Source organism: Charadrius vociferus, unplaced genomic scaffold, assembly GCF_000708025.1.
Source record: "Charadrius vociferus isolate BGI_N301 unplaced genomic scaffold, ASM70802v2 scaffold43, whole genome shotgun sequence".
In the NCBI taxonomy this organism is placed as follows: Eukaryota; Metazoa; Chordata; class Aves; order Charadriiformes; family Charadriidae; genus Charadrius; species Charadrius vociferus.
In genome coordinates, this window is record NW_009648043.1 from 7,715,483 (window position 1) to 7,736,546 (window position 21,064).

Genomic DNA, 21,064 nt, shown 5'->3' on the forward strand with positions numbered 1-21,064 from the left:
GGAGGGCTTGGATTTTTTGGCATTGGTCCATGTGTTAGGGACTTCCACACTGAACTAAAAGTGTAATTTTAACAATGAACTAGCAATGCATCTCACTAGCAGAAGGGCAAGGTACACTGCTTCTGTAATAAATAGCTCTCACATTTTGCTGATGGCTGAAGAGGGCTGGAGCACCTCTTCTATGAGGTGAGGCTGAGAGAGTTGGGGCTGTTCAGCCTGGAGAAGGGAAGGCTCCAGGGAGATGTTATTGTGGCCTTCCAGTACCTAAAGGGGGCCTACAGGAGAGCTGGGGAAGGACTTTTTACTAGGGCAAGTAGCGATAGGACGAGGGGGAATGGCTCTAAACTGGAAGAGGGGAGGTTTAGATTAAATATTAGGAAGAAGTTTTTCACTTTAAGGGTGGCAAGGCACTGGAACAGGTTGCCCAGAGAGGTTGTTGAGGCCCCATCCCTGGAGGTGTTCAAGGCCAGGCTGGATGGGGCCTTGGGCAACCTGGTCTAGTGGGAGGTGTCCGTGGCTATGGCAGGGGGGTTGGAACTCGATGATCTTCAAGGTCCCTTCCAACCTAAACCATTCTATGGTTCTATACAGTGACTCTGTAGTGAGTACTCAGCTATGAGATCAATCATATTTTTCACTGAGACAAGGAGGCTACTTGTTATCAAGCATTCAGTTTTCCCCTCAGCTCATGTGTTCCCAAGGACAGCTGGAGATGGAAAGCAGAAACCCTGCTGGCCAACCACATCCCAAAGGAAGAAATGGCTGAGAGCAAAAGGATGATTATGGGAGAGACAGGGAAGCTCCTTCCAGTACAGAAAGTTATACTCGGCTATATAGCTACGTCAGGAAAATTTCCAAATGGAGATATAGCTTATGCTGGTAAAAGCATGCTTCAGCCTATACAGCCATCCTTTGAAGCATCCTTCATCCTATACAGCCATCCTTTGGAGGACAGCTGTATAACATACCTGTCCTCCAAACTAAATAGACACAGTTGCGTTAGCAGTTCACTGCACAACTGCCTCGATCTGAAGGGGTGACTTTTTCTCATGCTTGCAACCACCAATCAAGCCGCAGAAACGAACCAGCAATAATAAAGAAACAAAAGTTTACAGGAATAGATAGACGTGAAAATGTTGAAGAGAGGACACAAAAGGTGACACCCGGTCAGCCATCACAGGGCAGCTTGCCAAGCTAACCTCCACTCAGCAGACAGCGTGTGACCAACCAGCCTGTCGGTAGAGCTCAGGCAAGGAACAAGTCTAACCAGTGGACTCACCACCGCTCTCTTGGTTCTGTTTTGTTCGGGCTGTAACTTGGCAGTGAAGAAAGGGTCTGTTCTGGCAAAGTCAAAGTGCTAAAAAATTGCTGCCTTTGAGGAAATTTCAGAGCATGATTGTGGAAAGGCACAGAGAGGAGAGCGTTGTGCTTTCTTTGCACGTCTACCTTAAATAAATGCCACTCAGGCTACTGTGGGATAACATTTTTGAAAGGGGAGCTATTGCAACACAAAACTGATCGTTAAGTAGAAGAATTAAATTTAGAGTCCCTCTTGTGTTTATAAAATCAAAGCTGTTGCATTTCCAGCATGAGCATTTCAGCATCTTTTAACAGCTACAAACGCCAATACAGTGTCATCAGGAACAGCTCGATGAGAGTTAAATCCCACCTCTGTGACACTGAAATAAATCAGGAGTGACTATAGCGACTGAGTGACAATCGTGTTAGTGACTTCACTACAATTAGTTTGGTTTGTTGTATTGTGGTAGAAAGCAGAATTCAGCCTACACACCCAGCAGAAGGTGAAAGTGAAGACAGACCTCTGCTCTGCTATGACGGTTATGGAAAAGAAAACCAAAATAAAAAACCTGACAGCATATTTTTTCAGTTAAAGCAGCTGGCTGTTCCAGGGTCCCTCCAACTATTTTACAGTACCTCGTGCAGTCAGCGCACAACCACACCTCCTGTAGTCAGTGCATTATACCACACATATGTTCACTGCACTTCACCGGCTTTCTAAGACAGTAACCACCTTTCTAAGAGAGTAGGCTATCTGGGAACAAACCAATATGCACAGAAAGCAGCTGGCAACTCCTTTACAGTGGGGACAGGATGGGAGGAATAGCACCACAAGGGTTTGACAGCTGGCAGTCAAAAGGAGATCCTTGGTCACCCTGGGTGGCCCGCTCCTCCAGGGTGGGCCAACAAGGGTGACCAAGTATCAAACCATACTTATCAGTCTCTGGAGCTAGTAACCACCCCTCAAGGATGGATAAAGGCAGGACAGACTGCATGTCCTGTCACAGTGTGGCAGGCTGATCTGCATCTTGTGTCCCTCTGCCTCCTGATACCACAAGTGACTCATTGGTAAGATTGCAGTCAACAGTTACCTGAATTATTCTGCCACACTCACAAGATTTCCAAAGGAATGAACATTATTATAAAAAAGACCGTATGTTTAGTAGCTGAAGAAATACCCAGTGTATAGCTTTCAAAGAAAAGAAAGCCAATATGGTTTACTCCTGTATCAATGTTGATAGAAAGGACTGACAGCTTTCAACAACAAAAATACAAAACATGACATTAAAATTACACAGTTCATTCCATCACCTTTCATTCCTACCTTTACAGTGAGCAATCACTTTTTAGAGTTACTGCATGCAGCCAATAATTTTCATTTTTGTGACAGATCAACCAGAGCTTTAACTAATGTAGGACACTACATTAGTGGTGGGGACATTGGCAAGGGACTCAGAAGCCCTTTTCAGTTTGTTTGCTCATCCTTAGACTATTTTTCTTGTTCCAGTTATTTGAGAGTATTAGGGTGCCCGAACCCAAGTGAGGAGCTGCTTCCTTTTTCATCTCTGAAATGGTTTTACTTCCCATATGCTGGGACTGCAGCAAGCATAAACAATGTGAAGTGCTCCCTTATACATGCACCATGACACAGTAATGAGAGGTGACAGCTAAAAAAGTGATGAGTCCAAGCTGGGGATCAGCTAGTGGTCTAGTAAAATATGAGAAAAGCAGTAATTCTGATACTGGTCTGTCAGGGAAAACAGGCAATGTATAGTATTCACATGTTAACCATAATAAGTGATGTGGGGCTTTGGAAAACAGTAGCTGAGAGCACCATTGATGGTATTTTTTTCTTCAGGTGGCATTATCTTATTTTGAATCAACATGCAAACTGTTTCGGAGGTCCAGGGATAAGCAGCCTATGAACACTTCTCTTTGAGTGTGCTGTACTTTCCCGTTTCTAGAAGAGTTCTTTTATCAGGGGCATAGAAACCCTCAAAAAGTAGAGTTAGCTGTGAATCATTGCATCCATCCATCCATCCATCCATCTCCCTTTTCACAAAATCTTTGCCTTTTGTTTCTGTTTCTCAGCATAAAAAAACCTAGCTTCCAGCTTGAAGGTAATGATATGAATATAGAACCAATGAAAATAAAGGCACACAAATATACAATAATCTCATTACCTGAGGAATCACTCCAAATGCCTTTCTCCATTGCTGCACGCTGACCGTGTTCCAAGAGACTCCGTCAATCTGGATATCCCCTTCTGTATTCAGCAGTCTCAAAAATGCAAAAAGTAAAGTGCTTTTTCCTGAACCAGTTCTCCCTAAAAGGCCCACCTGCAATGCAAATCATAAAAACAAACACTTAATACTGCTCACATATTAACCACAGATGAAGGCAGAAACAGAGATCTCAGCAGTGGAGAACAAACCAAATGGATCTCACCAGGATAGTAAATGTCGTTAATTTGGGAATTATAAAAACAAGGGCTGAACAAAACACTGGGCCATACTCTTCTTTGTTTTGTTAGAATTAACTAAGAAAAAAGATATGTTAGCCTACCCTTAGCTGAATAACAGAAATATGCTTATATATTGTCTTATACTGATTAGTCCAGTTCTTTGTGCCTTTCCCCTTTCTTTTGCTAAGAAGCCCTCTTCAGCAAAACCCCATCCAGCAGACAAAAAACAAGTAGGGAGTGCCCTCGAATCACTCTATGGAGTTACCCCACTTCCATATAATTCAAATTAGAGGGTCTAACTCTGATCAGGTCATGAATTTGTAGTGGGTGTCTTGGGCCCGAGGCTGAGGGTTTTTTTATATGTGTTTCCCTTATGGGATTGCACTGATCTATCGCTGGAACGAGCAATATCTGCAGTAACTCCCAGCAAATGCTGAGAAAAGATGGGTTTTACACAACTAGTGCTGTCTAAGTGTGGGCTGCTTTTGTAGGGTGACAATATACATGTGAAGGTGAAGAAGGGGATTCTTCCTGCTGGCTGGCGTGCTTTCCTTAATGGTGCCTCAGGCCTCCGAACCAGACGAGCAAAGCTCTGCGCTGTGTTGCATCAAACCCCTCAGCAGACGAGAGCTCTGCCCTTTCCTGCTTGTTTTACACGTGCTTCCCTATGGGGCAGAGACAAACCCTCTCCAGTTTAAGGATCAAGCTCCAATTCTGGAAACGTTACCTCTGAGTCCAGGGTTCATCACCAAAATTGGATTGAGTTCCTAAATCAGAGCCATTGAAAAAAGGATCTTTGTTTTAATTGCTCTGCCCCCTCTCCGTACAGTACAAAAGTATCTTTCATTTTCCATACTCCATTGCTTCAAGGGATTTTCCAGGAAGTAAATCTGCCAGACTGCAGCGGCACCCACACCTCCACGCTCCAGGAATCACAGGTGCCTCTCTTCCAAAGGCAGAGCAGTTTTAGGATGGTGCTACAGGAAGTCAGAACCCCCGTTTCAAAATTTTGGTGCCCTCAAACTTAGTAGATGAAACATTCAGTTCATGTAAACCAAGACAGACCTACCAAACCTGGCAGGGGCTGGTGCTTTCCAAACTGGGAGCAAAGAGCTGTCTGATGGCAAGGCCAGGGAGCTGTCACTGAACCTGTTTTCTCATCTACGTGGGAGAGTTAAAATCTCCTCTTTGTCTGTATGGCTCCAGCTCAAGAAATCGTGGGAGCCTTTCCTCCCCGCCCCACCGAGGATGGTCCTTCAGCATGAACTTAAAGCAAAGTGTTAAACCCCTGCTTAACTGCTGTCCTCAAACTAAAGCTCTTTCTTGAACGCGATCCCAAACGCTCATGAAGATTAATTAGAGGTTTGTCAATCTTCTGAAGAATAGAGCTGTTATGGTTTGTTATATAATAATTTGGGGTGGTGTAGAGCCCTCATCGAATGGGCGAGTCGGCACCTCCACCCTCCAGCTGGTGGAGCCAGCAGTGCGTTACCCTTGGCACAGCAGCTGGTATTCTTTCGTGCCCTGCTCCACCTGGGTCAGGCTGCCCCCAGCATCTGCGCTCACCAGTAAGCTTCTCTCTCCCCAGGAGGAGAAGGTGAACGACTTCAGGCACAGGAATACGACTTGGGGAACTGCTGCATATATATTTTATCGGTATATTCTGCTCCTCGTGGCCAGCAAACATCCCCATTGTGCTTCACTGGGGTGTAAATAGCCTCGAGATTTCTAGGATAACTAAGGCAGATTTTCCTTGCCTTTTTTTTTTTTGTTGTTGTTTGTTTGTAGTTAATAATCCTACAGATGAGCTCTTTTTAGGAAGAGACACAAGACATTTCTGTTCTTCAGGTGCTTCAGATGATACTTTGTTTTGTGATAATTTCATGTTTCCATTTACAAAACCTTATTGAACTCAACCTACTCTTTACTTAATGAATAGGTTTATCATGACACTTCTACTGTTAAGCGTAATAGAAGTCAGATCAAACACAACAAAACAGTGCCTCACCCTCTGCCCTGAACTTATTGAAAAAGAAATGTTTTCTAACACAGCAGCTCCTCCTTCACCGTATTTGGCTGTAAGGTCCTTCACAGTCATTTGGCCCCCGGATGGCCAGTTCTTCTCTTCCTTTGCATGCCTGTTTTCAATTACAAGGGCATCTGAAAGCTGGTTGTTCTTCTGTGGCTTAATGGTTTTCGTCTCTTCGGTTGGCATGTCAATGAATTTAAATATGCGTCCGACAGACCGCATCTAGGAATCAAAACAAACAGTATTCTAATTGCAATTAATACTTAGCTACCAAAACAAATGAAATCAAATTTTTCCTAATTCCTAGCCAGTGAGTCTCTTTTCTGTGTAAATTATACCAGGATAGAATTTTCAAAGGTAGGATACTTCTTATATAGAGCTCTATATTCTATTGCTCTTCTACTACTGACATTGGTCAAATATGTGATTCCACTTGCTTAATTTTTAAATGGATGCAATAGCTCTTTCTACCTTTAAAAATGTATTTTGAAAACAGTAGATGACTTGTATTTATGAAAACAAAGTATGACCATGAAAGCAATCTTGGAGTCCTCAACTCCTTCCTCCTGTAGGGGGTTGCCCAACCCAAAAATTGAAGTTCCTTGAATAATGACTTATCTCGAAAGATCAGCAGAATGCTAGGAATTTAAAGATGTAAAGCAGCAGCATCAGGTAAAGAGGAACAATCATCAGACTTTAACATTTGAATATTTATGAGAATTTATCTGTAGCTTTTAACAAAAAATACAGTGGGAGGTTCCATGATAACTAATTTTGTATCTGCTATTATATATATCAGGTGACATTATTACGTCCTGTAGTTCATGAACTTCAGATGGAAGTTGCTAGTAGCAGTCTTGGTGAGTTTTTCAAAGGAGCATGGGACTAGAAGGGGTTCTCTTGATTTTTTTTAAATATATATATAAATGAGTGAAGGGTCAACTAATAAAGAGGTAATTCACCTCCTTTACTATAACTTCACTGCTCAGATGGTCAGAAAACTTATTTTTAAGTCTATGGCCCAGTTTGTTCTTGTGCATTTGTTAATTTTAAAATCTAAATAATTCTTTTTCCTAGCTGCTTTCCCCATTAATTTGTGGAGGGCCATCTTAGATCCAGTCAGCCTTTGTTCTCCAGGACTAAAGAAAATCCAGGTTTAAGCCTCTTTCTTAACATATGTTCTCCTTTTCCAGACATCCCAGTTCAAATTAATCTTTTCTGTCTGACCGGAATGTACATCGTATTTTGGATGATGTTTCACATGGACATTGTAGAAAGACATTGATACTTTCCTATTTGTATTAGGAATATCTTGATTAACACACCCCAGGATCATATGCTCTTTCTTCACAGTCACAACTTACAGTCACCCTCTAATCAAGCAGTGATCAGCCAAGCTTTCCTCCATCTTAGCCATTTCTAACTGAGGAGATCCTTATTTACAACAGAGGTTATTCTTAGCAGTCCCTAAATTCAAACCTACACTTTGGCCAATGAAATCTATTTTGTATCTGACATTTGAGCTCACCTAATATCTTTCAACTCCCAGCACCCTTCATGCTAGCATTGCCTTTCAGCTTTGTGCCTTTGGCAGATTTCTTCAAAGCAATTTTTTTCTTTCTTGAGAGCATTAAAAAAAGATTAAAACGAGCTCAGTCACAAATCTAATCTTTGTTGAGTAGCCTCCCTACAGCTTAATACTTACAGCTTAATGCCATTTCCTTTCTGTCCAACTCATTAACTAGTTTACAGTTCTTGTAATAATCCTGATCTCCTTCATTTATATAATTTCTGAAACAGAGCCACAGCCAGCGCTTTCCTGAAGACAAATGAGATCTACTACATTACTTTTGTCTGGAAAATAAATTATCGAACACAGTTATCAGGGTAGTCTGACGCAACCCTAATTTCAGCAAAGCTGACTGAATTCACTCTGTAAGCACTATGTCTTTAATTACTTCTTCAAAAGAGTTTCTAAAGACTGCTGCCATCAGACTAACAAACCAATGGTGGCATCAATGACTTCTCATTTCTCCTTCTTAACCGAAAGTGATGGTTGTTATTCTATCACGTGCCACCACCACTGCCAGCTTGGTGGATTCATTTGGAGTGGCCATTACCAGACCTCCAGCTTCTCTTCCTGCACCCTGGAATGGGATGTGCAGTCACATCTCATCTGTGCGCGTGGGGCAGCACTGTTCCGGCCCAGTTTCACACGGTTAAGTGAAATGTCGAACTGCAGAACCCAATCACACTTAGTTGAAAACTGTGATTTTAGACGGGCTGACTCACAGGTGGTGCATGTGTCCCTCCATGAACTGTACAGGAAATTTAGGGAGACCAGGATCCCAACTCAGGAGCTTCAGTTACATGTCCACAGCTAGGCTGGGTTTTGCATATAATTTCCACCTCAGATATTGTACATCCTGTTTCTACCTTCTGCTCCACTTTCAACTCCCCAGATTAAATAATGGCCTTTTACTGAAAATTGACATCGAGTATGTATTCAGAATGTGGGCTACTTGCAAGGCAAACTCTGATTTTGTCAAGTCTCTCTTCTCATCTGCTTCTTGACCTCCAACACATTGCTTGTTTTGGTTAACTAATCCATTCTTAGAGGCTGTCACTTCTCATATACTTTCAGAGAATGTTGTTTGTGCTGGTAGTCCTAGAGTCTCCAAAAATTCCTATTGTTTTTCTCCTGCTATTCAGGAAAGAAATTTCAGCCCCTTACTTGAAGATGTGACTTTACATTACATTGTGTCCCAAGTGCCTTAGTCCAAATAACTTAAATAACAGATTCCTCATTTTACCAAAATTTGTCCTTGTAAACAACTAGAGTAAACTGTAAGATACTGTCAATTCTTTATCAGTCAGAAATTATTTAGCAAAAGTAACTAATAAATAGAAAGATACCTGCATAGCTACTGCATCCAGGAATATCTGGGCCTTACTATTAGCATTTATTCTCTAATCTGTATTTCCAGTAATATATCTCTTTTTAGTGGCAAACCCTTTGTACATTTTTGATCTTGTTTAACTGTTTTTCTATTCCTTCTGCAAAGTGATTCTACTTGATGTATTACCATTCCTTCCTGCTCTTCGATCCAGATTGAAATATCGTTAGGTGGATTTTCCATGTGGAAGCAAATTTATATACAATGCAAGGAAATACTGGTATCATAGCTTACATCTCAGCATCTTGAAACACAATCGTGACAGAAGTTTTGAAAAGCATGCTAACACCCAAGCCTATCAATTACAATTTCCATCTCAACCGCTGTGTAAGATGGGAAGGCATGGTCATCATCATGTTGATATATATCATTAACGTCATCTCATTTTGGTGATAAACAGGAAGAGCTTGGATCAGACTGACAATTTTCTTCCTGTCTGACTGTCTGTAGTAAATCCCCACAAGGAGCACCATGCCTTTATTTTAATCGGTGTCTGATGGTACATTTGTTTTGAGAAATCTTATCTTTATAGAAATATCGCCACTACAGAAATGAAGGACTTTCTTGGCTTCATCAAAAGCTGTGAATGTTTGTACAGGCAGGGGTTCCCTATAATCGCCCACGAGAACCTACCATTACACACTAGCTAAAATCTGCTATGAAGCCAGCTGGACAAAGAGCCTTCCCTTACAACAGAAAATTTCATCTCTGCTTCCCAGCTCCCCTGACAGATTTCTCAGTCACATCACATATGCAGATATTTTAGACAGCTTAATATTTTAATTCAATTCAGAAGTATGCTTTCCTGATGCTGTAATTTGCATTATGATTTAGATCTGGGCAGAATGCAGCATAAACGTCAGTAACATTCTACAGAGATATCCATTCTTCCTTTCACAGGCAGAAATCTTCTGTCATTCATAATGACAGGTATAGTGTAGGTGACAGCAAGTTTCTTATCCATTGTTCCCATCAGCAATGCGCCTGCTATATTCACATTTTCTAACTAATGCTTTAGAATAAAGGAGTATATTTACTACTTCCATCTAAAAATGTCTAGAGAATAATACACTATTTTTAGACTTGCCTAATTGTGTTTTACTGAGATTTTAATAACATTGCAAATTCTTTAATTTACTTTCTCATTAATATCACTTAAACTCTTCTTAACGTTGAAGGAGAATTCATAATATAATTATGTAATGTATATTTCCAGAAAGTGGAAGAAGTAATTCTTTTACAAGTAATCTAATACAATTAATTTCATCAGTCCCTATGTTCTCTTCTGCTAGAAAGAGAGCAGTCAACCTCTCCAGACCAGACACGCATGTTGCAAGGCTCCACTTCCTCAAAAACATGCTGTCTGGAAAGCGCAGTGAGCAGCTGAGAGATCCTACGAGAGGTTGGTCCAATGGCTCATGTCGTAAAAAAACCCTGTGCATGAAGTCACTGCAAAAACTGGGTCAATGCAGGTGGACCATACGGTTTTACTGAGCTTTCACATCTGAGGCTGCTACATTTTGGGTGCACTTATAGTATATATACTCCTCTTCCAAACTGCAAAAATTAAATATTTAGTTCATGTCAAACTTGCTCTGATTTGTTTGCTCCTTCTCACACTGCTTTGCAGGCAGAAAAGGAAAAGTTCTAAAGGATTTTTCTTGATTTTTATCTCTTCCAGATGACCTACACCACATTTGGAGAATTGTCATTCTGATCCTCATTTTACAGTCAATTATTTAGTCTACTTAAGCCTTGGAAATTGATAGTGTTCTCAGGTTTTCTGCAACAGTAGTAAAAAGCATATTAAGGTTATGTCCTAGTTTAAAAAAAAAAAAAAAAAAAGCCAATTGAAGAGGTTAAAGGAGAAATAGCATGGGAAAATAAAAGCATAAAAATCAGCTGTAAAAGCACCATTATTTTTCATAGTCCTAGTTTTTTCTTTGGTCCTCTTCTCTGCCCTGTACTACTTGAATTCTTCAGCATCCCTGATGTACAGGGTGGGGCACTGTGAGGTTTAGCAAGAGTGGTTTTAATGCCTCTTTGGGGGATTCTTTTTTTATCTCCTTACATAAGTAATCCTGGCAACAGTAAAAGCATGGCATTTTATCTTTCCCTGAAAAAAGGAATTGTCCTTCCCAGTTATAGCACTGCTACTGCAGGATACGCATCAGTGAAGAAGGAGGTTATAAAGCATTAAAACAGTCCACCGGGACTAGGCAATGCTTATCTGTGAAAGCAGCACTTACTGGAAAACTTATTTTCTACTTCCTTATGAAGGAAAAAAAAATCAAAAAATACAACAAGACTGCCTGGAGGGATAAGAAAAAGACTGAAAACCAAGGATATTAGCAGAAATGATCAAAGTGCAAAGATAAATCTACCCTAACTGGTAGCTTTAAATGAAACAATAGATAGCTGTCAGAGTGACCACATGTTTAAAAAAATAAAAAAAAAAGAAAGTGGAGAAGATAAAGTATCAGGGCTGTAGAGAACAAAATGCCAAAACCATTATGGGGCATTAAAAGACAATGGGGATTTTTCAGGTAAAGCCAAACCAGTTCAACAGAAATTGCTTCAAAGAGAATATCTGTGTATGTCAAAACAAAATCCAACCTAGAAACTCAGATTTCTTCAATACGTATGCCAGTGTCATGGAAAGCTCAAGGAGGAGATTGTGGACTAAAGTCAAATTTCCCAACTACCTATGTGTTTGGCCAGTATTTCTTCCGGTACATTTTTTCCTTCTTCATGTGATCCTGCTTGCCTATTCCCCTGCCTTCCTGTCCTTTTCCTCGCATTTATTTCACTGATGTCCTGTACCTTCCATATCTTGTAAAATAACTCTGTACGAGTTTAATATTATGTACTAATTACCTCAGCTATGCCTTTGGACATGGGTTTCAAACACCTGCAGAAAACTCCAGCTTATCTGACAACCAAAGACTGCTACCTACAAACATGCTGTACGCTCAGGCACGCTTGTGTGCAGGCTTGTAAGCACGGATGTCACAGCTGCTCAAGGAAGGGCAAGAGTGATGTCATCTAGAGCCATGCATGCCACATAGAGATGTGTCAGTTCTAGTCAATCTGGTCCTGTGGGGAGCCTCAAAGTACCTCTTCAGAGAAAAACAGAGTATTACCAAATAGACTAAGTCAACTAGACACATGCAAGCCTTTGCAGGATGTTTGTAACCAAATAATTGTAAAAGGCTTTAAAGAGGGAAGTGCTAAGTGTAGAGAAAACAGAGTGGGAAATAATACATCTGCATCACCCAGTGAAGCAATTTTATTATCTTGAAAGCATGAAGCTATTCTTATTTGCTTGTGCACAGGAGCGGCTTTTGAATGTCAGCAAAACCATCCTGCCAGCAATATCTATTAGTTTGTCATCTGAGATACCTAAAAATCCATGGCATGGGGGTGGGCAGCTATCCACTGCTGAAAGAAGTCCAAGGGATTCATCTATAAAGTGATGCTTCTTTTGAGGCGATCATTAATATAATATAACTGGTGCTCCAGTACAGTAGTTTGTCTTAATATAGAAAAAAGTACTTACAAATGCCTAAAGCAACTTGAGACTTTCTTTTCAGGGGAAAGGGAGTTACTTCCTTATTGCTACTAATAGACGACATTTTAACATCAATGTATTTTAAAAAAGGGGAAGTTCTTTATTAAAACACCAGTGTGCCCAGCACTCTCTGAGTCCTACAGTAAGACTTTCTGTTGCTTTTGTTTTACAAAACCTTCAGTTTGTATGAAGCCGCATGAGACGTGCACATGATTCTTATACAGATTGTTATACTTCAAGTGATCACATTACGCCTTACAGAGTTCTACGGAGTTCTACGGAGTTTAGAAATGAGAGCTGATTGAACACTATTGTTGCTGTCGTGCCTTAGCAATGACAAATTTTACTTCAGTCACACAACTGCTGTTCAGCATGTCTTGCACTTACGGCAAAGAACCCCTTTCAGTAAGTGCTTGCCCTTCAAGACAGGCTGTTCTAACAAGCAAAGAAAGACTCAGCATAAAACAATTGGTGGATAGGGAAAAAATCTGTCCCTGAATGGCAGTCAGCTTTCTGGACTATCACCAGTCACATGTGTAAACAAGAGATTAGGCGTTGTAAGTGGTTAATTCCCAGTTTTGGGGCTCTTAAGGATTTCCTTCAGGAGGAGGGTGGTTGAATCACTTATTTAAAAAAAATATGGTGAACTGGCAAATATTCCTTCACTGTCGCCGTCTGCCCCAATTATGTTTTTTAAACAACAACTCATTTCAGCTAATCAGGATTTAATGGTCTCCAAGATTTGCTGTGAAAGCTGTTTGTTTTGCAATACTGGAATGGTTGGCTCAAGAAGCTAATTTAGGTTCAGAGAGGGTATGGCTGGATGTGAGAGATTTTTTTTCTCAGAAATATTTTTGGTTTATAAGACTACTGTATCTTGTTACAAGAATTCTGTCTAAAATAAATCCTAGAATGCCTGAAGTGTAAAGAGAGAAGTAACTATTACACTTAAAAATAACATCTAAAACTTTCATACATTTAAGATAAGGTATGATGAAAACTGCAAGAACAAACATATTCTTTTATGAGTTTCCTGTCTGCTTCTCATATCTCAACAAATAGGTGATGATGAGTTAACCTCGTGAAATATTCTGTTTTAAAGCCGATCCTAACAGACTAACTATGCAAATTAAAGGGGTAAACATGTACAACTCCAAAGCCTTATGTCAGAGGGTAATTTACAGAAAACCAGAAAAAGACCTGCAGGGTAGTTTAGGACAGATTTTTAAATGACTGTTGATTTTGCATGGAAGGGACTCAAAAACATCTGCCATGATCTGCTGTGAAAAGCCCTTCAGTAAACCACAGTAAGGTATAAAACCATAACAAAACAACTCCAAGACTTTTTGAAGTTTTCCCATCACTGCTGCACCTGTGCTGTGCCAAAGCCAGTAGGTTGCTATGAAAGGTATGAGGGGAATATTTCTGACACATCTGTCTGATATCCAAATTTGAAAATAACATACTGAACTCCTATAATCAACAAAATAAGGCAATTCCTCAAAGGAAAGCACAGCACGCTGGTTTTTATGCTTACCAAACTATCCACATCTATACTTGAGTTTACTGCCCACTGTAAGGTTCCCATGATGTTCATAGCTAAAGTAATAATAATGCCAACTCTAGCTGGTCCATCACCTGCGGAGAGAAAACCACATTCAATTTATAGGGAAATAAAAAGCCAACAGAAATCAGAAAATTAGCATGTGTATCTTAAAATATATATTCACATTCTTATTCCTTTTATTTCATGGAGAAAACACGGATTTGTTAATTACACAAAGGACTAAGAGCTTAATCATCAGTTAAACACCTGGCTTTGGCACTGAATTCACTAGAAACCCTGATCTTGCTTTGGCAGAAGAAAAAATCTTGGTACTTAAACCATGAACAGAATCAGGCCGCTGCAATCTTCATTTCAATTTCCTTTTTCCAGCACACACGAATCTGTGAAATGACTCTTATCTGACTAAAACACCACAGCGAACAACTTTAAAATTTAAAATAGTTGTGCTGGTTTACATTTTCATTTCTTCGACAAAGAGACGATATGTTCTCCTTACTGTTCCGCAAAGATGCAGAAATAAATTATTTTGCTTTAATTGTCTGCTGTAACAAGCATGCGATTTTCCAGGGATTTTCCTTTATAAATTCATACAACAGAATATAAGCATTTAAACTACCTCACTGTTGATTTTCAATCTCACTATGTCTTAAATGGAATTGAGGATTTAAGCCAAATGCCTTTCTACGATTTCTCCGTTTCTCCTATGGCTTTCTTCAACACACTTCCTCCTGGTTTGCTTATAGACATCTCGTTATTAGAGTAATTATTGAAGTAGAGAATAAAAGCAAAATATTCCTCCTAAAAGCTGACAGATTAAGAAAAGGAATTTAGTGTTGTTCCAATGACCTATTACCTGTAACAGTAAAGTTTACAATGGTGGCAAGATGACAAATTTTCATGTGTTTAAAAAGTGCTTCTAACTCCTTTTCTCAAATAAAATATTCAGAAAAACAGTAACACAATAAACAGATTTCCTAAAAAATCCCAAACTACTAAGCACACAGTAAAAAAAATTAGAAGGGCAGCAGGAGATATTGTTTCCCTATGAATTTTAGGGGAATTAAAAGTCTCCTTCGTAACAAAAGTACTGTAAGTGCATATTTTCATACGGAAGTATTTGTGTGGTTGGATTTATTTTTTTTTCTAAGAATCAGAAGAGCTCCTTATGCAAGAAACAGAGGGTAGCATTTCATATACAATACAGTATACAATCAAGTGTACACTTTTATATAACTTCTTTTCAACACTGAAGTATGATCAAATGAAATTCAGATATTGTTAGAACCAAGCCCCTCCTTTACAAAATCAGCAAATTCTTGTTCATCAGTGACCATAATATTGAAACGGCATCCAGATCCTGCACAAAAAGTTCAGTGTAAAAATGGGAGAGGGCGAATAATGCCTGAGAATCAAAATCAAAAAACATACAAAACAAAAGTGTAGTGAATTAAAAACTGTATTTGAAGTAATCTGTAGCTAAACCTCCTGAGTTTTTCTACAGAACTGAATTACTCCATCGTTTTGAGGACATTCTCTGCTTGTTGGAGACTGGCTACACCTGGCCAGACACAGGCAGCATTTCAAATACAGGTAAGATAGTAACATATAAAGTGATTCTCATTCATGTACTGGGTTTACTGGGAACACCAAGCTGGTTTTAAGAAGATTTTGAATGGAATTTGCAAAACTTCACGTTGGAAAATGGGTCAGTGGGTTAGGAATTAGATAACTGGATGACTATTTCTGCTATTAGTGTGGCTTTAAAAGGTCATTAAAACTGCATGTCTTAGCCAATTGCAAATGAGAGGAACATTAAAGTTCACTTACTAAAAAACTTTAAGCTATACAGGTGATGATCAACATCCAAGCTTTACAGTACACTAATGTGGTTACATTAATGTGGTTTAAAACACATGAGCATTTACAGTCAAGAAATGGAAAGTTCCATCCCTTCAGATATTTTTTTCAGATCAATTGCTTCAATGAGTCCTCTACAACATCAGATAGCAAACAATAATGGTGTAATTTCTATTTTAATTGAATTGTGTTTACTATTATGACATACTTAAAGCAGTGACTCCAACGTATGCTAAATTTTGGAAAGGTTTATTTCCCTCAGAAGTTTCCAAAGCTGAGCTGTTACATAGAAGCAGAAGATTTCCGTTTCAGTACTACAGTAAGGTTACCGTACCTGCAGTTATGATAGAGATGAACGCCACAGCAATAAAAAAGACAACAAAAATCATTTCTATCCTCATCTGGAACCAGCGCAGCGTTGACAGGTAGAGGAACCAGTTTGCCGTGTGTAGGTTCAGGGCTTTGTGAAATAAGGTCTCAAAATACGGCTGACGCCCAAAAGCTCTCAGTGTCCACAGCCCTTTTAAGCTTGTAACAAGATGGGTGAATATTGGACTCCGAGCTGCAAAGTGTTTAAATTAGAAACATCATAAACGCTTATAAGAAAATGTCTTTGATACAACGCAAACACACAGCCCTATGCCCTAATTCACAGCAGTATAACTATTGTCTGTGTTTAATTGACATATGTTGTTGGGAGTACATGACTGAAGTAATCCCAGCACAGGATATACAACAGTCTTTGCAGGACTGGATTGAAATGCCATTCCGTGTATTGCCAGGAAGGGATCACGCTAAATCTTCGTAGTTAGCATACTACTTGGGGAAGCTCCTGGCCTGCTGTAAGATGCCGCGAGAGAAAGACGGCTCCTCCTCAGCCAGAATGAATTCCTACAATTCTGATAACTCCACCAAGTGAAGTTTCTTAGCACAGACAGAATACTTTAATGTTCTGGATTCCACTGTACAGGCATGGTAATTTTAAGCAGATCTTGCATTCATAAAAAGCGGTGAGCAAATGCCGGATCCCCTTGAACATCAAAGAAATTTAGATTTAGATTTGAGGAACTTCAGAATTACACTTAACTAAAAGGGAAGATGATCATCAGAGTTTTAAGATTCAGGACAGATTTGCTGAAGGTCTGCCAGTTTGTTGTAAAGCCAGACCACAGTGCCTTATCTGCAAACCCACACTTCAGAATGAGGTTTTCCATTTTATTTGGAACATGTTAGTCTCTTAATGGGTAAGAGGAAGGAAATTTAGTCAAATGCCTTATTCAGAAATAATTCTTTGCAGTCAAATTTTTCTTCTAAAGAAACAAACTCATAGGGCACATACCAAGTCTGACCACATTTTTTCAAGTTACATTGACTCTCAAGAAAACCGTATGTCAGGACTTTATTTGTTTTCAGCTGCAGTGGTGATAAAGCCCAGCTTTAAAAAGGTCTTCTCCATTTTCTTTGGCAGCAGAGCACTCAGTATTGGCTGGATGAGTAACAGTACTGGCTTTAAGGAGATATGTGTTCTGCTCCCAGAGACAATGGCATCTCGCAAGAGAAAAGGCAAAGAAGAGGTGAAAGGGTGAATCACTTCTCAATTGATTTGTTGTGGATTTAGAAGTCTACCAATTTTGCTGCTCCTACCTTCAGATTCCAGTTGTTTCAGCTGCTGAGAAGTGTGGAGGAAGTATGCCCTTAACACAATAAAGGCTGCTATCACAGGCACTGATGCCAGGAAGATGTAGGGTTGTAATATTGAGACTACTGTTATAGCGCCAATCACAATCAGTATTAACTGTAGAATGAAAGAAAAATACTATTGATATAGTAAACTTGTAATTTTATAGACTAGAGATTGGTGATGAATCTCCTTCCCATGGCAACAAGCTGCTAATTGTTTCAACAAACATAAAGTGCTAACCTAAGTAGGATTTGCAGCTGAGAACAAACCTCCATGAAAAGATCACGAATAACTGAGACCAGATCCATAACCTGTTGGAACAAGCTGCAGTCTTTTCTAATAGATGGAAGAGTGTTTTCTGTAATACAACCAGTATTGCAGGTTTCTAAATTAAGAAGCCACATAAAAAAAAAAAAAAAAAAAAAAGGCAGCTAGGCACTCACTCTCCAGTTAAAATGGTAAGAATGACTCTTGCAATATCTGCAGTCACCTCCCAAACCTACCGGTGCTGTCCCTGTCTTGTCTGGACCAGGTGTGCCAGACCGTCAGGAGCTGAGTGTCACTCCTGCAGGTTCTGGGCCACGCAGTTTTTCTGAGGGCCAGTAAAAGTGGGAATTCGCACACCGCCGCTTGCTCAAGGGACTGTAACCCACATATGAAACTAGCACTACTACTTCTCCTGGTCAGAAGACAGGAAATAAGTCGTAAGAGGACTTTTGGTATGAAAAATTAGCAGTTTCAGGAGAAAACAAATATGTTTTAAGGTGACAGATGACTCAAAAAGAACAAAAACATTCCATAATCTATTTAACTCACCAGAGACTACTACCATTCTCATAAGACCTCATCCTCAGTAGCTCCAGACAGACTTAGCTAAATCAGGACTTGGTCTTGACTCTAGAAGCACCTTAAGCACTTAGACTGTTTTTATCTCATACCTAAATCTAAAGAAAATCAAGTATATCAGTGTACACAGTACAGCAAAGCTCTGCTTTGTATCAGGGTGTTCCCTTTCACACTGAATAACTACTTCAAACTGCAAACTTATCAGCATAAAGCAACGGCAAATGGACGATTTGGACAAAATGATGAACATCGCACTGAAACATCACTGCAAATGATTGCTCAGCAAAGAAATAGATGCAAAGCAAAACTGATTTCACATTAGGAAGAAACCTGCAGTTGGTGCTTTTGCTACTGTCTCCACATAAATTCAAGGAAGGATTTAAATTCCCAGTACCCCAAATCAGAGATCTTTCATGAACAGGTAAGTGTGTTCCAGGTTTCCTACCCTTTGTTTTCATCAGAAATCTGAGCAATGCAATAGCAGCATCAAGGTTCATGAAAAAAAATTACTGTAAGAGCTGAACAAGTTAAAGATTTCTTTCACTATTTTCCTCATTTCTCTCAAAAGAATGGTGCTGCATGTGGGTCACGCTTCTGCAGGCTGTATAGCACTGGTCTGTAGCAATGCAGCAATGTATCTGCGTTTAGTCATTATTTCAAACTGCAGAATTAGTTCCTCTTGTATCTCTAATTGTAAAGAAGCGAATGAGCTGTTCAACTGATACTGAGCCAAGTTATGCAGCACTGACATCACTTGAGATTACACAATCACACAGTGACTATTTTAATTTCTGTTTCCATCATTTGCTCAAATTTTGCAAAGGCCACCAAGATGCCACATTGTCTTCACTGCCAGCTAACAAGGGCCAGAATTGTCAGAAGATCGAGGAAGATGATCCTTCCCCTCTCTTCAGCATCAGTGAGACTGTATCTGGAGCGGGGTCCCCAGCACAAAAGAGATACAGGCATACTGGAAAGTCCAGTGAAAAGTCTTGAAGGTGACAAAGGGACTGCAGTGTCTCACATACAAGGACAGGCTGATACAGCCAGGATTGTTTAGCCTTAAGAGAAGGCTTAGGGGGATCTTACCACTTTGTATAAGTATCTGATGGTATTTACTACATTTACATGAATTATAAATTTGTGTATATATGCAAATAATTTTTATAAATTATATATAAATTTAAAAAATTATATTCTATTAATATAAATCCCAATAGGTATTTGGTGCAGAGCAAATAAGCCTGAGCCAGATTCTTCTCAGTGGCAGACAGTGTGAAGATAAGAGGCAACAGGGACAAGTTGAAATGCACAAAATTCCATTTAAACATAAGAAAAAACATTTTTATTGTGGGGATGGTCAAACACTGGAACAAGTTGCTCAGAGAAGTTGTGGGGTCTCCACCCTTGGAGATATCCAAAATCCAACATGGCCCTGAGCAACATGCTCTAGCTGACCCTGCTTTGAACAGGGGGGTTGGAGAGGTCCCAGGCCCTCAGCCCAGAGGTCCCTTCCAACTTCAACCATTCCATGATTCTGTGATAATCAGCACAGAAGGAGAAAGTCATATGTATAACTTCTCTGTATCTTTCAGAGGAATATGACTTTGTTCATTAGCAAAGTCTAAAGCTGCCAAGCAAGTCTGAATCTATGGAGGATCAGAAGAAATGTCTTATGAAGGGATGACTGGTAAAAAGCATTCAAGACAGCAGGTAGGTTCAATGACCTTCACCAGAAGAACCTGGAAAGACAGGGCAGCTTATCACGCATGTCCAGGAGCCTCTGCAGTTGAGATTGAGGAGACAGAGGTAAACCTATGGTATATTAGCATATAGGTTAGCCTCTGAAAGGCATCAGAACAGAAAAGCCAAATCTAGGGATTTTCTTTATCCTTGAAAACATGAAAAACTAGTCAGTTTCTTGTAGAGTTTGAAACGTAGAGACAGACTAACTAAAATAATTTTGGAATAACATCCCCAGGGCAGATCCAAAATACCAGAAACAAAATGGCCACACCAGAAAAAACAGCAGTGAATCCTGATCACACTGAAGATGACATTAGCGATTCAGAGAAGGTCTCAATGTCCATGTTTACTCATTCAGCAAATCATCATGATGTCAGCAGGACATGAAGTAGAGCTGTGATGTCCTTGAACCTCTTCAGGTGGAGCTGCACTGGCTCCTCTGAAGTCATAACCCAAAGTTATTTGTTACTCACAAAGATATAGGGAAAGGGACTTGGTTTTGATCAGACCATCATGTTGGTAGGGATTGTAAAGCCAAGCAAACTCACAGATGGAGACAGGCAACCTGTGCAGCAGAGTGTTTGGGCTGATTAAGTCAGGCCTGCATATCTCCTAAATAAAGGCAGAGAGAAACAGGAGGGCCAGGGAAGCATTTGCTTTTATTTTTCAAATGTTCTGGGAATGAGCTCTATCTGAGGAAAAGCTGGTGCTTCAGTAGTAGTGGTGGGACACTAATGAGGGGTACTGGGATCCACACAGAGCCACAAAGTCTCAGAATAGGCCGGATAGGGAGCAAACAAAGACATCCTCCTTAAGGAACACTGGAATTTCCTCTATCCCTGTACCTCTTCAATGTTCTCTTCAGTGTGGATGAATTGGAAGGTCATTCAAAACTCAAGATTTTGCAATGCATGGAGTTTCCCAGGAGGGGTGTTGGAAACAAGCCTTTCCATCCAAAAAATAAAAAGTTTGCAATTCTACAACTCTTAGAGAGGTGCAATTCCTCCAAGGAGTAGAGTCATCTAAAGCTCTCCTCCATTACAAATA

General features: G+C 39.9%; 1 protein-coding gene across 1 annotated transcript in view; it reads right to left on the reverse strand.

Moving 5' to 3' along the window:
* The window catches only part of CFTR (cystic fibrosis transmembrane conductance regulator (ATP-binding cassette sub-family C, member 7)), a 90,757-nt gene that overhangs the window by 11,069 nt on the left and 58,624 nt on the right, over window positions 1-21,064 (reverse strand). Inside the window, exons 19-23 of the mRNA XM_009883680.1 lie at window positions 17,389-17,539; window positions 16,079-16,306; window positions 13,858-13,958; window positions 5,772-6,014; window positions 3,483-3,638 (exon numbers count right to left, since the gene is read on the reverse strand). Of these exons, the coding sequence (XP_009881982.1) occupies window positions 3,483-3,638; window positions 5,772-6,014; window positions 13,858-13,958; window positions 16,079-16,306; window positions 17,389-17,539 (879 nt within the window). The remainder of the gene's footprint in view (window positions 1-3,482; window positions 3,639-5,771; window positions 6,015-13,857; window positions 13,959-16,078; window positions 16,307-17,388; window positions 17,540-21,064) is intronic.